Source organism: Dendropsophus ebraccatus, chromosome 15, assembly GCF_027789765.1.
Source record: "Dendropsophus ebraccatus isolate aDenEbr1 chromosome 15, aDenEbr1.pat, whole genome shotgun sequence".
Classification (NCBI taxonomy): domain Eukaryota; kingdom Metazoa; phylum Chordata; class Amphibia; order Anura; family Hylidae; genus Dendropsophus; species Dendropsophus ebraccatus.
In genome coordinates, this window is record NC_091468.1 from 28,966,271 (window position 1) to 28,982,965 (window position 16,695).

Below are 16,695 nucleotides of genomic sequence, written 5' to 3' on the forward strand. Positions count from 1 at the left end.
AGAATGGAGGCTGCACCAGTCCTGACTATACTGGTGAATGGTGTAGAATGGAGGCTGCTGCACCAGTCCTGACTATACTGGTGAATGGTGTAGAATGGGGGCTGCTGCACCAGCCCTGACTATACTGGTGAATGGTGTAAAATGGAGGCTGCACCAGCCCTGACTATACTGGTGAATGGTGTAGAATGGAGTCTGCTGCACCAGCCTTGACTATACTGGTGAATGGTGTAGAATGGAGGCTGCACCAGCTCTGACTATACTGGTGAAAGGTGTAGAATGGAGACTGCACCAGCCCTGACTATACTGGTGAATAGTGTAGAATGGAGGCTGCTGCACCAGCCTTGACTATACTGGTGAATGGTGTAGAATGGAGGCTGCACCAGCCCTGACTATACTGGTGAATGGTGTAGAATGGAGGCTGCACCAGCCCTGACTATACTGGTGAATGGTGTAGAATGGAGGCTGCTGCACCAGCCCTGACCATACTGGTGAATGGTGTAGAATGGAGGTTGCTGCACCAGCCCTGACTATGCTGGTGAATGGTGTAGAATGGAGGCTGCTGCACCAGCCCTGACTATACTGGTGAATGGTGTAGAATGGAGGCTGCACCAGCCCTGACTATACTGGTGAATGGTGTAGAATGGAGGCTGCTGCACCAGCCCTGATTATACTGGTGAATGGTGTAGAATGAAGGCTGCACCTGCCCTGACTATACTGGTGATTGGTGTAGAATGGAGGCTGCACCAGCCCTGACTATACTGGTGAATGGTGTAGAATGGAGGCTGCACCAGCCCTGACTATACTGGTGAGTGGTGTAGAAAGGAGGCTGCTGCACCAGCCCTGACTATACTGGTGAATGGTGTAGAATGGAGGCTGCACCAGTCCTGACTATACTGGCTAATCGTGTAGAATGGAGACTGCTGCACCAGCCCTGACTATACTGGTGAATGGTGTAGAATGGAGGCTGCACCTGCCCTGACTATACTGGTGATTGGTGTAGAATGGAGGCTGCACCAGCTCTGACTATACTGGTGAATGGTGTAGAATGGAGGCTGCACCAGTCCTGACTATACTGGTGAATGGTGTAGAATGGAGGCTGCTGCACCAGCCCTGACTATACTGGTGAATGGTGTAGAATGGAGGCTGCACCAGTCCTGACTATACTGGCTAATCGTGTAGAATGGAGGCTGCTGCACCAGCCCTGACTATACTGGTGAATGGTGTAGAATGGAGGCTGCACCAGCTCTGACTATACTAATGAATGGTGTAGAATGGAGGCTGCACCAGCCCTGACTATACTGGTGAATGGTGTAGAATGGAGGCTGCTGCACCAGCCCTGACTATACTGGTGAATGGTGTAGAATGGAGGCTGCACCAGTCCTGACTATACTGGTGATTGGTGTAGAATGGAGGCTGCTGCACCAGCCCTGACTATACTGGTGAATGGTGTAGAATGGAGGCTGCTGCACCAGCCCTGACTATACTGGTGAATGGTGTAGAATGGAGGCTGCACCAGCCCTGACTACACTGGTGAATGGTGTAGAATGGAGGCTGCTGCACCAGCCCTGACTATACTGGTGAATGGTGTAGAATGGAGGCTGTACCAGCCCTGACTATACTGGTGAATGGTGTAGAATGGAGGTAGCTGCACCAGCCCTGACTATACTGGTGAATGGTGTAGAATGGAGGCTGCTGCACCAGCCCTGACTATACTGGTGAATGGTGTAGAATGGAGGCTGCACCAGCCCTGACTATACTGGTGAATGGTGTAATATAAAGGCTGCACCAGCCCTTACTATACTGGTGAATGGTGTAGAATGGAGGCTGCTGCACCAGCCCTGACTATACTGGTGAATGGTGTAGAATGGAGGCTGCTGCACCAGCCCTGACTACACTGGTGAATGGTGTAGAATGGAGGCTGCACCAGCCCTGACTATACTGGTGAATGGTGTAATATAAAGGCTGCACCAGCCCTTACTATACTGGTGAATGGTGTAGAATGGAGGCTGCTGCACCAGCCCTGACTATACTGGTGAATGGTGTAGAATGGAGGCTGCTGCACCAGCCCTGACTATACTGGTGAATGGTGTAGAATGGAGGCTGCTGCACCAGCCCTGACTATACTGGTGAATGGTGTAGAATGGAGGCTGCTGCACCAGCCCTGACTATACTGGTGAATGGTGTAGAATGGAGGCTGCTGCACCAGCCCTGACTATACTGGTGAATGGTGTAGAATGGAGGCTGCTGCACCAGCCCTGACTATACTGGTGAATGGTGTAGAATGGAGGCTGCACCAGCCCTGACTATACTGGTGAATGGTGTAGAATGGAGGCTGCACCAGCCCTGACTATACTGGTGAATGGTGTAGAATGGAGGCTGCACCAGCCCTGACTATACTGGTGAATGGTGTAGAATGGAGGCTGCACCAGCCCTGACTATACTGGTGAATGGTGTAGAATGGAGGCTGCTGCACCAGCCCTGACTATACTGGTGAATGGTGTAGAATGGAGGCTGCTGCACCAGCCCTGACTATACTGGTGAAGGGTGTAGAATGGAGGCTGCTGCACCAGCCCTGACTATACTGGTGAATGGTGTAGAATGGAGGCTGCACCAGCCCTGACTACACTGGTGAATGGTGTAGAATGGAGGCTGCACCAGCCCTGACTACACTGGTGAATGGTGTAGAATGGAGGCTGCACCAGCCCTGACTACACTGGTGAATGGTATGGAATGAAGGTTCCACCTACAGCTGCTTCCTTCTAGTCATCTGAGTAGTGAACTCCACCCTCCAGCTCTCACAACATGACCACGTGCCCATCCGGACCATGTGACCAGTGACGTCACACTTCCTTCCAGCCGTCGCTACACTGCACGCACCGTATTTATGTATTGCCGGTGCTGTCAGGGTCATGTGACAGGTGACGTTAGCGCCTCTTACAGGAATAGGAACCTCCTGCGACCATTTTGAGGAGGCCTGCAGCCTTCCGGAATCTCCCTCCACCATGACAGAAACTAGCGGCTCGCTGTTCCGATTAAAGAAGCAGCTGGAATACAGTAACTTCCAGGCGGATCAGTACGTGAAGCTTCTGTCCCAGCAGTCAGATGGGGACCGGGATCTGCAGGAGCACAGGCAGCGCATCCAGGGACTGGCTGATGAGACGGCTCAGAGCCTCAAGCGGAACGTCTACCAGAACTACCGGCAGTTCATAGAGACCGCCAAGGAGATCAGCTACCTGGAGGGGGAGATGTACCAGCTCAGCCACATCCTCACCGAGCAGAAGGGCATCATGGAGAGTGTGGCGCAGACTCTGCTGCACTCCGACCGCTCCGAGGCCGCCCGGGAGCTGAAGGCAGCCTTCCATGAGGAGGCGGAGGAGGGCAAGACCAGGAACCTCACCACATTGCTGGAGAAGGTGGAGGGCTGCCAGAACCTGCTGGAGACTCCCGGCAGGTACCCGCCATGCACCCCTGCTACTATAGTATCTAATACTACCACCTGCTACTACACCCTAATACTACCACCAGCCCCACCCCTACCAGATCCTCCTGCTACTACACCCCCAATACTACCACCAGCCCCACCCCTACCAGATCCTCCTGCTACTACACCCCCAATACTACCACCAGCCCCACCCCTACCAGATCCTCCTGCTACTACACCCCCAATACTACCACCAGCTACCCTACCACATCCTCCTGCTACTATAGCATCCAATACTACCACCAGCCCCACCCCTACCAGATCCTCCTGCTACTACACCCCCAATACTACCACCAGCCCCACCCCTACCAGATCCTCCTGCTACTATAGCATCCAATACTACCACCAGCCCCACCCCTACCAGATCCTCCTGCTACTACACCCCCAATACTACCACCAGCCCCACCCCTACCAGATCCTCCTGCTACTATAGCATCCAATACTACCACCAGCCCCACCCCTACCAGATCCTCCTGCTACTACACCCCCAATACTACCACCAGCCCCACCCCTACCAGATCCTCCTGCTACTACACCCCCAATACTACCACCAGCCCCACCCCTACCAGATCCTCCTGCTACTACACCCCCAATACTACCACCAGCCCCACCCCTACCAGATCTTCCTGCTACTATAGCATCCAATACTACCACCAGCCCCACTCCTACCAGATCCTCCTGCTACTACACCCTCAATACTACCACCAGCCCCACCCCTACCAGATCCTCCTGCTACTACACCCCCAATACTACCACCAGCCCCACCCCTACCAGATCCTCCTGCTACTATAGCATCCAATACTACCACCAGCCCCACCCCTACCAGATCCTCCTGCTACTACACCCCCAATACTACCACCAGCCCCACCCCTACCAGATCCTCCTGCTACTACACCCCCAATACTACCACCAGCCCCACGCCTACCAGATTCCCCTGCTACTATAGCATCCAATACTACCACCAGCCCCACCCCTACCAGATCCTCCTGCTACTATAGCATCCAATACCACAAGCCCCACTCCTACCAGATCCTCCTGCTACTACACCCCCAATACTACCACCAGCCTCACCCCTATCAGATCCTCCTGCTACTACACCCCCAATACTACCACCAGCCTCACCCCTACCACATCCTCCTGCTACTACACCCCCAATACTACCACTAGCCCCACCCCTACCAGATCCTCCTGCTACTACACCCCCAATACTACCACCAGCCCCACCCCTACCAGATCCTCCTGCTACTATAGCATCCAATACTACCACCAGCCCCACCCCTACCAGATCTCCCTGCTACTATAGCATCCAATACTACCACAAGCCCTACCCCTACCAGATCCTCCTGCTACTATAGCATCCAATACTACCACCAGCCCCACCCCTACCAGATCCTCCTGCTACTATAGCATCCAATACTACCACAAGCCCCACCCCTACCAGATCCTCCTGCTACTACACCCCCAATACTACCACCAGCCCCACCCCTACCAGATCCTCCTGCTACTACACCCCCAATACTACCACCAGCCCCACCCCTACCAGATCCTCCTGCTACTACACCCCCAATACTACCACCAGCCCCACCCCTACCAGATCTTCCTGCTACTTTAGCATCCAATACTACCACCAGCCCCACCCCTACCACATCCTCCTGCTACTATAGCATCCAATACTACCACCAGCCCCACCCCTACCACATCCTCCTGCTACTACACCCCCAATACTACCACCAGCCCCACCCCTACCAGATCCCCCTGCTACTATAGCATCCAATACTACCACCAGCCCCACCCCTACCAGATCCCCCTGCTACTATAGTAGGGCTGGGTGATATTGGCCTAAATCAATATCGCGGTTTATCGCTCATGCAGCCGCGGTAACGATAATTATACGATAATTATGACACACCCCTTTTTTGCAAACCACACCCACTTGCCGTGCCAAACTGGCGAGATTTTGATTCAAAAAAGTAAAATAGAACTCACTGAGCAGCAACCCATGGTTAGTCTTTTATCATTATTATTATTTGTCATTATTAGGGGGTCTCAGCAGAGACCTGGACATGTGTATATACAGGTATACAGCCTCTACAGGGTATACACAGGTCACAGAGGGATAGGTGTGTATGACTATATGGGGGGGATGGATTGGGGTGTATTACTATACAGGAGGTTGGGATCGGGTTACAGGACTATACAGGCAGCGCATAGGGATAGGGGGCGGATAGGGGTGTATGACTAAACAGGGAGGGCGGATAGGGGTGTATGACTATACAGGGGGGGGGCGGATAGGGGTGTGTGACTATACAGGGGGGGGGGCGGATAGGGGTGTGTGACTATACAGGGGAGGCGGATAGGGGTGTGTGACTATACGGGTGGGCGGACAGGGGTGTATGACTAATAGAGGTGTGTGACTATATAGGGGGGAGGCGGATAGGGGTGTGTGACTATACAGTGGAGGGCGGATAGGGGTGTGTGACTATACAAGGAGCGCGGATAGGGGTGTGTGACTATACGGGGGGGCGGACAGGGGTGTGTGACTAATAGAGGTGTATGACTATACAGGGGGGGGCAGATAGGGGCATATGACTATACATAGGGGGGTGGATAGGGGCGTATGACTATACGGGGGGAGGACAGGGGTGTATGATTATAAGAGGGGGGTGGACAGGGGTGTATGACTACGGGGGGGGGGCGGACAGGGGTGTATGACTATACGGGGGGGGGGTGGACAGGGGCGTATGACTATACAAAGGGGGTCGGATAGGGGCGTATGACTAAACGGGGGCGGACAGGAATGTATGACTATACAGGGGGGGGCGGATAGGGGCTTATGACTATATGGGGGGTGTGGATATGGGTGTGTAGCTTTACAGGGGGCACATAGGGATGGCAGGCGGATAGGAGTGTATTATACAGGGAGGTGCATGCTGGGACCTGCAGTCCCCTCAGTAACAATATAGAGCTGTAACTAGAGCTGGGCGATATGGCCAAAAAATAAAAAAAAGAAATTTGGACGATTCTCGATTTATATCTCAATTTTTTTCTTTTTGCTAAATAAACAGAACATTTTTTTTCCCTGCAACGTCAGATACTATTTTAATGACGTTTGAGACAACAACTGTATTGCTTCCCAGTGTAATAGTGCTCCCCATGTAGTAGACAAGCCCCCTGTGTCCCCATATAGTATAGGAGATCTTCTTTGTGCCTCCATAGGGTAGGGTGTAGTAGTGGAGGTATAGTGGATAAGGGGTGTAGTAGTAGTACAGGTAAAGATGAGGGGTGTTTTAGTAGTACAGATGAGGAGGATTAGTAGTACAGATATCCATGTGTGCTGTAGTAGTACAGGTAAAGATGAGGGGTGTAGTAGCAGTACAGGTAAAGATGGGTGTAGTAATACAAGTAAAGATGAGGGGTGTAGTATTAATACAGGTATAGATGAGGGGTGTAGTAGTACAGGTAAAGATGAGGGGTTACTGGGGGAAACTGAGGGAGCTGCGGGTGACTCGGGCAAACTGGGGGGGACTGAAGCAAACTGAGGTTGACTGAAGGGGGACTGGGACAGGAGTTGACTGAAGGGGGACTGGGGCAGACACAGGGGGACTGGGGCAGCTGGGGGGGGGCACAGGGGGACTGGAGCAGACACAGGGGGACTGGGGCAGCTGGGGGGGGGCACAGGGGGACTGGAGCAGACACCAGGGGACTGGGGCAGCTGGGGGGGGGGACACAGGGGGATTGGAGCAGACACCAGGGGACTGGGGCAGCTGGGGGGGGGGGGGGGACACAGGGGGACTGGAGCAGACACCAGGGGACTGGGGCAGCTGGGGGGGGGGACACAGGGGGACTGGGGCAGCTGGGGGGGACTGGAGCAGACACCAGGGGGACTGGGGGTGACACAGGGGGACTGGGGCAGACTGGGGTTGACATGGGGACACTGGGGCAGCTGGGGGGGGACACTGGGGCAGCTGGGGGGACACGGGGGACTGGGGCGGACACAGGGGGACTGGGGCAGACACAGGGGGGGACACAGGGGGACTGGGGCAGACACCAGGGAGCTGGGGGCGGGGGAGAGACGGGGAATGGGGCGACTGGGGCAGACACAGGGGGACTGGGGGAGTCACAGGGGGACTGGATCAGACACCAGGGGGACTGGGGCAGCTGGGGGGGGGGACACAGGGGGACTGGAGCAGCTGGGGGGGACACAGGGGGACTGGAGCAAACACCAGGGGACTGGGGCAGCTGGGGTGGGACACAGGGGGACTGGGGGAGACACAGGGGGACTGGGGCAGCTGAGGGGGACTGGGGCAGCTGGGGGGGACTGGAGCAGACACCAGGGGGTCTGGGGCAGCGGGGGGGGGGGGGGGGGGACAAAGGGGGACTGGGGCAGCTGGGGGTGACTGAAAGGGGTCTGGGGCAGGCAGGGGGTGACTGGGTCAGACTGGGGGTGACACAGGGGGACTGGGGCAGCTGGGGGGGACTGGGGCAGCTGGGGGGGACTGGGGCAGCTGGGGGGGACAGGGGCAGACACGGGGGGACACAGGGGGGACTGGGGCAGACACAGGGGGACTGGAGCAGCTGGGGGGGGGACACAGGGGGACTGGAGCAGACACCAGGGGACTGGGGAAGCTGGGGGGCACACAGGGGGACTGGGGCAGCTGGGGGGGGGGGCACAGGGGGACTGGAGCAGACACCAGGGGACTGGGGAAGCTGGGAGGGGGGGCCACAGGGGGACTGGGGCAGCTGGGGGGGGGCACAGGGGGACTGGAGCAGACACCAGGGGACTGGGGAAGCTGGGGGGACACACAGGGGGACTGGGGAAGCTGGGGGAGGACACGGGGACTGGGGAAGCTGGGGGGGACACAGGGGGACTGGGGCAGCTGGGGGGGGGGGGCACAGGGGGACTTTGCCCTCCTCTTATTCAGGCACACAGGTTCCCCTCCCGGCCACACGTGCAGGTCCCGGTCTCTGGAGGAGGCTGCAGAGACTGTAGTGGTGATAGCGTCGCTGCCATTACTGGAGCTGTACAGCGGGATTGGGGATGCAGATCCCGCTGTTCAGCTCCAGGACCCGCAGGACGCTATCACCATTACAGTCTCTGCAGCCTCCTCCAGAGACCGGGACCTGCACGTGTGGCTGGGGCGACGGGACGCGATATGTACAGCTGGTCAGCCGCGGCTGTTAGGTGGAATGCCCGACCGACCTGCACCTTACTTCCCGGCACAAGTCCCGGACGGGACCGGACTTGACGGGTGGGGAGGGAAGGGGTGAGGGCGCTCGGACGGGCGGGGGGCGCTTGGCTGCGGGGGGCGGGGCGGGCGGCATTGTCACCTGGACCCTGCTGCTCCTCCACCTTCCGCTCTGATACCGGCGTCCCTGCACAAGTTATTGTGCTGTGTGTGCAGTGTCGCCGGCATGTCCGAGCTGGAGGAGCAGCAGAAAAAATACAAAAATACCGCAGTTACCGTCCTGGCTAAGTTGAGGTCGGTTAACCGACGCCAGTGACGGTATCGGTATTTTTGCGGTATACCGCCCAACCCTATACTATAGCATCCAATACTACCACCAGCCCCACCCCTACCAGATCTCCCTGCTACTACACCCCCAATACTACCACCAGCCCCACCCCTACCAGATCCCCCTGCTACTATAGCATCCAATACTACCACCAGCCCCACCCCTACCAGATCTCCCTGCTACTACACCCCCAATACTACCACCAGCCACACCCCTACCAGATCATCCTGCTACTATACCCCAATACTACCACCAGCCCCACCCCTACCAGATCCTCCTGCTACTATAGCATCCAATACTACCACCAGCCCCACCCCTACCAGATCCTCCTGCTACTAAACCCCTAATACTACCACCAGCCCCACCCCTACCAGATCCTCGTGCTACTACATCCCCAATACTACCACCAGCCCCACCCCTACCAGATCCTCCTGCTACTATAGCATCCAATACTACCACCAGCCCCACCTGCTACTATAGCATCCAATACTACCACTAGCCCCACCCCTACCAGATCCTCCTGCTACTACACACCCCAATACTACCACCAGCCCCACCCCTACCAGATCCTCCTTCTACTATAGCATCCAATACTACCACCAGCCCCACCCCTACCAGATCCTCCTCCTACTATAGCATCCAATACTACCACCAGCCCACCCCTACCAGATCTCACTGCTACTACACACCCCTATCCAACCCCCCCCCCCCCCCATACTGCCACCAATAATTATTATACGTGTGCTCTGTGGCGTTGTGTAACTTAAACTTTGGTCAATATGTAGGGCCCCATACACATGTCCATGACGTGTCATTACAGTCAGGAAATACTTGTCTGGGAGTCTTTCAGGAGGCTTCAGGGAATGGTAAATATTTCCTGGATGTAAAAGCGGAACCTTAAAGAATAAAACATACTTACCTGCTGCAGCAGTGCCTTCCTCCAGCCTCTTTCGCTCTGTTCCTGATCTGCGAGTCTGCAATGTGGTCACTCATACACCACAGGGGAGAGAGAGTGGCCGGAGGTATAATGCTCCCTCTGGCCACAAGTGATTAAAGTGACTCTGTACCCACGATTTGTCCTGCCCCCAAACCACTTGTACCTTCGGATAGCTGCTTTTAATCCAAGATCTGTCCTGGGGTCCGTTCGGCAGGGAATGCAGTTATTGTCATCAAAGCAACTTTTAATCCTGAAGCGCTGTGTCTAACGGCCGGGGCTTACATTTGTATATGCATTAGGCTGGCACACCCTCTGTCCTTCCTACCCACCCTCCTCATCTTTAGGATTGATCCAGGAACATTAACTGCTGTTTGAGCTTTGCACAGGTGTATTAACGATCCAGCCCATGTGCCGGGCTCACACAGCTGACGAACAGGAAGCAATCTGCCTGGAGCTTTCCTAATGATGAGGAGGGCGGGTAGGAAGGACAGAGAGGGTGTGCCAGCCTAATGCGTATACAAATGTAAGCTCCGTCCGTTAGACACAGCGCTGCTGGATTAAAAGTTATCTTTATGACAATAACTGCATCACCTGCCGAACGGACCCCAGGACAGATCTTGGATTAAAAGCAGCTATCTGAAGATACAAGTGGTTTGGGGGGGGTCAGATTGTGGGTACAGAGTCGCTTTAACAGGGCAGGGAGCCAATGGTACCTAAACCTGTCAAACGCAGCGATGCACTTAACTGATTAAGAGCATGTACAATTAAAGGGCCAGGCAGCACTTTGGCATGAAGTGCATCCAGGATTCTTGATGTACATATAGAGCTGTCTGGAAGTCTGGGTAGATTTTCCTGCCATGTGCATGGGGCCTAAATGCGGCTGTTGGATGCGCTGGCAGCAGTCTTCTACCCCCTCAGTGCATACATACAATCGTTACTTACTGATGAATATTCACCTGGTGCCCTGCAGTAAAGTGACATCACTGTAGATCACTGCCAAACTTGGTACAGACTACTTCACAATAGTAGCAGCATCCCTGACCTTCCTTAACTATGAACTTTGTTGTTTTTTTTTATACTTATCTTAAAGGGGTAGTGCGGCGCTAAGAAATTATTCACAAAATAACACACATTACAAAGTTATACAACTTTGTAATGTATGTTATGTATGTGAATCGCCCCCTGGCCTGTGTTCCCCCACCCCCGGAAGTGTAGTGTACCATACATACCTGACGTGCGCCGTCCCCGATCTTCTGTCAACGACGTAATCTTTGGGAGGCCGGCCGAATCGCTGCAGCCGTCCCTGATGCCGGCCCCCCTCTGCCGCGTCATCGGGCTGCTCAGCCGCTACTGGCTGAGCATAACTGTGCTCAGCCAATCGCGGCTGAGCAGCTGATGACGCGTCCGTGCGTCAGGTATGTATGGTACACTACACTTCTGGGTCCACGTGCGGGGGTGGGGGAACACAGGGAAGGGGGCGATTCACATACGTACATAACATACATTACAAAGTTGTATAACTTTGTAATGTGTGTTATTTTGTGAATAATTTCGTAGCGCTGCACTACCCCTTTAACCTTTCAAGGCCCATAGGGGGGAATTTATCAACGGTTTTACCAAAAAACTAGGCAAGAAAAACCCCAAAAACAAAGTGCAAGTGCTTACTGTACACACAATAAAAACCTGCTCTATAGATATTAAAAAAATAAGATTCTTAGCAAACCATTTGATCACAATGTCACCACGTTAAGGTGTCCTCAGAGACATGGCCCTTCTGTAGCATTCTCACATTAGCAATGGCCTCTCCTGGGCTAAATAAGCCTACACTGGGCAGATAGGAGTCAAGTCTCTATTTATAGCACTGTTTTTTGTCTGTACTTAAGCCACATGCTACCTGCAGTGTGAACAGAGGCATAGGGGTGCTGACAATTTTTTTTTTTTCTTCTGCTTCTTCTTCCAGAAAAGTAGGCTACAAAAGGAGTAGATAATCTTTTCACAAAGTGCAATTACTCCAAAATTTGCCACAATTTTACACCAAAGTCGGCACAAAAACTAGAAATTCCCCCAATAATTGTATGTTTCCTCCAACAGTCATATGAGGCTTATTATATGTTTGTGGGCTAAGTTGCAGTTTTTAATGACTCCTTTTATTATACCATATAATGTAATACGAAAGAATAAAATTTTAAAATTTGTAGGGAAATTTATTTGGGTAGAAATTATATTTTACCTCAATGGGGCATTCAGACATCTGCTTATTCTGCAGATTGGAGCTGTCAGCATCCACAGACCCGCAGCTACAGACAGCACAAAGCATGTGCGCTTTGTGCTGTCCGTAGCTGCGGGTCTGTGGATTCCAAGGACAGCACAAAGGGCACATGCTTTGTGCTGTCCGTAGCTGCGGGTCTGTGGATTCCAAGGACAGCACAAAGGGCACATGCTTTGTGCTGTCTGTAGCTGCGGGTCTGTGGATGCTGAGAGCTCCAATCTGCAGAATAAGCAGATGTGTGAATGCCCCATTAAGGTAAAATATCAATTTGTCCCAATCCGTAGCTGTCTGCAATTGCACAGATTTATTCGTAGCTGAAGGTGATCTGTGCCGCAGCTGTGGTCTGTATCTGTAAGGCCCCGTTCCCACTGAGCAAAACTAGCGGAACTAGCTAGTTTTGCTCAGTGGGAACAGGGCCTAATGCATGGCCATAGAAATGAATAGGTTTGTAATCCAGTTTTCTGCAGCCATTTGTAGATGTCTGAATTTAGCCAAAGGCTTTAATGGGAAACTGACAACGCGGACAACTGGCAGGACGCATATAAGCATATCTGGGCTTTCACTTTCACTTAAAAATTGCCTAAAATTCCATTACAGATCGCCCATATTACAGGATTTCTGATATATTTGAATTGACAACTATGCATATTTTCTTAACTTTTTTTTTTTTTTTTTTTTAAGGTATTTACTGTATAATGGTGACCTGACAGAGTTTGATGTGGATAATATGGTGCTTATCCAGAAAGTGCACACATTTCTGATGAATGATTGCCTGCTCATAGCTACTTCTCTGCCAAATCGAAGAGGAATGTACAAATTCAATGCATTATATAATCTGGACGATCTCGCTGTTGTGAATGTCAAGGAAAATCCTCCGATGAAAAATATGTTTAAAATCCTGATGTTTCCTGAGAGCCGAATTTTTCAGGCTGAGAATTCAAAAATCAAGAAAGAGTGGCTGGATATTTTGGAGGAGACAAAAAAGAATAAAATTTTGATTGAGAAATGTAAAAAAGAAGATCCGTTGAGTCCTCCAGTCGTGGCCGACGTGTCTGGTAACACTTCCTTAAAAGAAAAGAAAACCGTGAAAGAGGAAAAGGAGGAAAAGATTAATCTGTCTCTGGATTGGATTCAAGAACTCCCTGACAACCTGGATGTCTGCATAGCACAGCGAAACTTTGAAGGGGCTGTCGATTTGTTAGCGAAGCTAAATAGTTATTTACAGGATAAACCATCAACCTACGCTGTGCAGGAACTGAGAGCAAAAGTAGATCCACGTGTAAAACACCTAATAGATGTTTTGGTGTTCGAACTGTCCCCAAACAGGTCATTACGTGGAGGTCCGAAAGCCACACGCAGAGCTGTTTCTCAGCTTGTACGCCTGGGGCAGTCAACAAAAGCGTGTGGACTATTTCTGCAAAATAGAGCCACCGCCGTGCAGACCGCTATACGTCAGCTAAGAATAGAGGGAGCCACTTTGCTTTATGTCCATAAACTCTGCAATGTCTTCTTTACCAGTTTACTAGAAACAGCCAAAGAGTTTGAGATGGATTTTACTGGGGACAATGGCTGCTACTCTGCGTTCATCGTGTGGTCTTGTTCTGCCTTGAAAATGTTTGTCGACGCTTTTAGCAAGCAGGTGTTTGACAGTAAAGAAAACCTTTCTACTGCCGCCGAGTGTGTAAAAGTTGCGAAGGAACATTGCAAGCACATGTCCGAAATCGGCTTAGATCTGACTTTTATACTGCACGCTTTTCTGGCCAAAGATCTTAAAGCGGTTTTGCAAAGCAACAAAGACATCATTATTGAGGCGACGAAACATCGTAATTCTGAAGAAATGTGGAGGAAAATGAACCTGATGACACCCGAAGCTTTGGGAAAGTTGAGGGAAGAGCTACAAAATTGTGGCGTACGTAATTTTGATCAGTATATAGGAGAAGACTGCTGGGTTAATATCAGTTACACCATTCTTGCTTTCACTAAACAAATAATGTTCTTTCTGGAAGAAGCACTTAAGTTATACTTCCCTGAGCTGCACATGGTGCTTCTGGAGAACCTCATAGAAATAATACTAGTGGCGGTTCAGCATGTCGACTATAGTCTGAGGTGTGAACAGGACCCTGAGAAGAGAGCTTTCATAAGACAAAATGCTTCTTTCTTATATGACACTGTTCTTCCTGTAGTAGAGAAGCGATTTGAAGAAGGTGTTGGAAAGCCAGCCAAACAATTGCAGGAACTGAGAAGTATCTCTAGATTGGTCAGAGTTAACCCTGGTACAACGTCCATTGTATAGTAATATTCTGTACTAACTTTATTTTTACTTTTCCAGCATCCCTATCATTTTGCTAAAAATTTGAAGATTTCAAAGTGAAAAGTTTTGATCATTCGAGCTCTGGATGTTTAGACTGATTTCCAGAACAAACTGGGAGAAGCGTGCAGCTGAGCATTTCACTGTGCTGCTTGCTTCCTTTCCTGGCTCAATGCTGGAGATGGGTCCCATTGTAAGTCTATGGAGACGCAGATTGAAGCATTCACACAGCCTTGTGCGTCTCCTGTCTTGTTATAGGGACAAGTGGGGGTCTCTGACATTGCAAATGGCATTGACAGGCACTTGAATTTTTAGAGACCACTTTTTAATGTAAATTTACAGGCCTCCATGTGGCTCCTAGAAGATGGTTGGGAAGACTAAAACTTCTGAATCAGCTGTTTTACAAATTTGAGTAACTTCCACTGACTTTAATGGGAGATGCATAAACATGGTGGCACTGGCTGCAGGCTATGCTGCCTATGTAACTCCGTGAGATACAGAATCCGTATAGCCAGTGATGCTGCATTGTTTATGCAACTCCAATTACAGTGGAAGTTCTGAAAATTGGATAAAATGGGTGTTTGGCTTCCCCCACTACCACTGACAGATGCGAGAGGGCTGAAGGCTGCCTACAAGTATTCTTTCCCAGAAAGACTCAATTACCAGATGAAATCTCAATTCTAAAGCACTTTAAAAAAAAAAACAAAAAAAAACCTGCATCATAGCTGCTCCTGTGAAAGGGAGATCATAAGAGAGCACATTTGTAATCGAACAAAAATCTTTATATGTACTCTATTAATACCTCTAGAGGAATAACGTGTACCTGTGGTAACAAGAAACATTGACATTTGAAAGTTTTGATCAGCTGCTCAGAAGTAGGGATGGTACGAACAGAGTTCGGTTCGGGTTCGTACGAACCCGAACCCTCGGTAATGATTCCCGCTGTCTGCCCGCTCCGTGGAGCGGGCGGATCCAGTGATAGGACCGCCTGGAAAACTAGGATACAGCCATAGCCATAGGCTGTATCCCAGTTTTGCAGGCGTTACTCCCGCAGACAGCGGGAATCTGCTGCCGAGCGTTCGGGTTCATACGAACCCGAACCTCGGCAGGTTCGGACCATCCCTACTCAGAAGAATGAGCTGGGAGCAGCATGCCGTAGAGCGATGTACTTCCCCGCTGTCTAGGCAGCCCAATAGACGGATAATGGAGCTGCCAAGATGGAGATTGCTGCAAGTTGGGGGTGGAAATGTGCGTATGTGCACTGCTCCCAGGTTCTCCTGATTGGTAGGGGTCTTAGCAGTGAGACCCCCACTAATTGAAACGTGAAATATGCCCCTGTGACATGTCACGTCTTCTTTAAAAGTTTATATCATTATTATCCTTGTATTTAGCTGCAAGACACTAACAATGCTTTTAATATAACTACATTTCGAGCAATGTTCTGGTGGTGTGCTAATAAAATATTGTCTATTCTGATTACTGTGTAGTGTGCACTAGGCATTATTCAAAGCAAAAAAGTAATTAACCCTTAGGGGACACAGCCAGTTTTGGGGTTTGACACGGCCAAATTTTGTAATGCTTTTACCAATCCTTGTGATTTCTAGATTTTTTTTTTGTGACATATTCTACTATTAGTGTTAGTTGTTAGTTGTTAGTGGTAAATTTAGGTTTATAACTTTAGAAATTTTTTTGTGAAAAACTCCAAAATGTTGGAAAAAAAATAGCATTTCTCTACATTTGAAAGTCTCTGCCAATAAGGAAAATAGTAGCACTACATAAAATATTTCTTAATTCATATCTAGAGCATGTCTACTCTATATTAACAGCATTTGGTGAACATGCTTTTACTTTTTTAGGATGTTAGTAGAGATGAGCGAACCGGGTTCAGGTTCGAGTCGATCCGAACCCGAACGTTCGGTGGCTGCTGAACTTGGATAAAGCCCTAAGGTTGTCTGGAAAACATGGATACAGTCAATTACTATATCCATGTTTTCCACATAGCCTTAGGGCTTTATCCAAGTTCAGCAGCCACCGCTAATCAAATGCCGAAGATTCGGGTTCGGATCGACTCGAGCATGCTCGAGGTTCGCTCATCTCTAGATGTTAGAGGCCATAAATGTTTAATAGCAATTTGCAAATTCTTCATGAAAATTTCAAACTAAGAAATTCTTTAGGCACCAGTTCAG

The 16,695-nt window shown here is 50.9% G+C and overlaps 1 protein-coding gene across 1 annotated transcript; it reads left to right on the forward strand.

Annotated features, from left to right (window-relative positions):
- Window positions 1–2,871: 2,871 nt before the first annotated feature.
- EXOC8 (exocyst complex component 8) lies at window positions 2,872–15,988 on the forward strand. The gene is made up of 2 exons (XM_069955090.1): window positions 2,872–3,451; window positions 12,883–15,988. The coding sequence occupies exons 1-2, from the start codon at window positions 3,003–3,005 to the stop codon at window positions 14,492–14,494; spliced, it is 2,061 nt and encodes a 686-aa protein (XP_069811191.1). The 5' UTR covers window positions 2,872–3,002; the 3' UTR covers window positions 14,495–15,988.
- The last annotated feature ends 707 nt before the right edge of the window (window positions 15,989–16,695 follow it).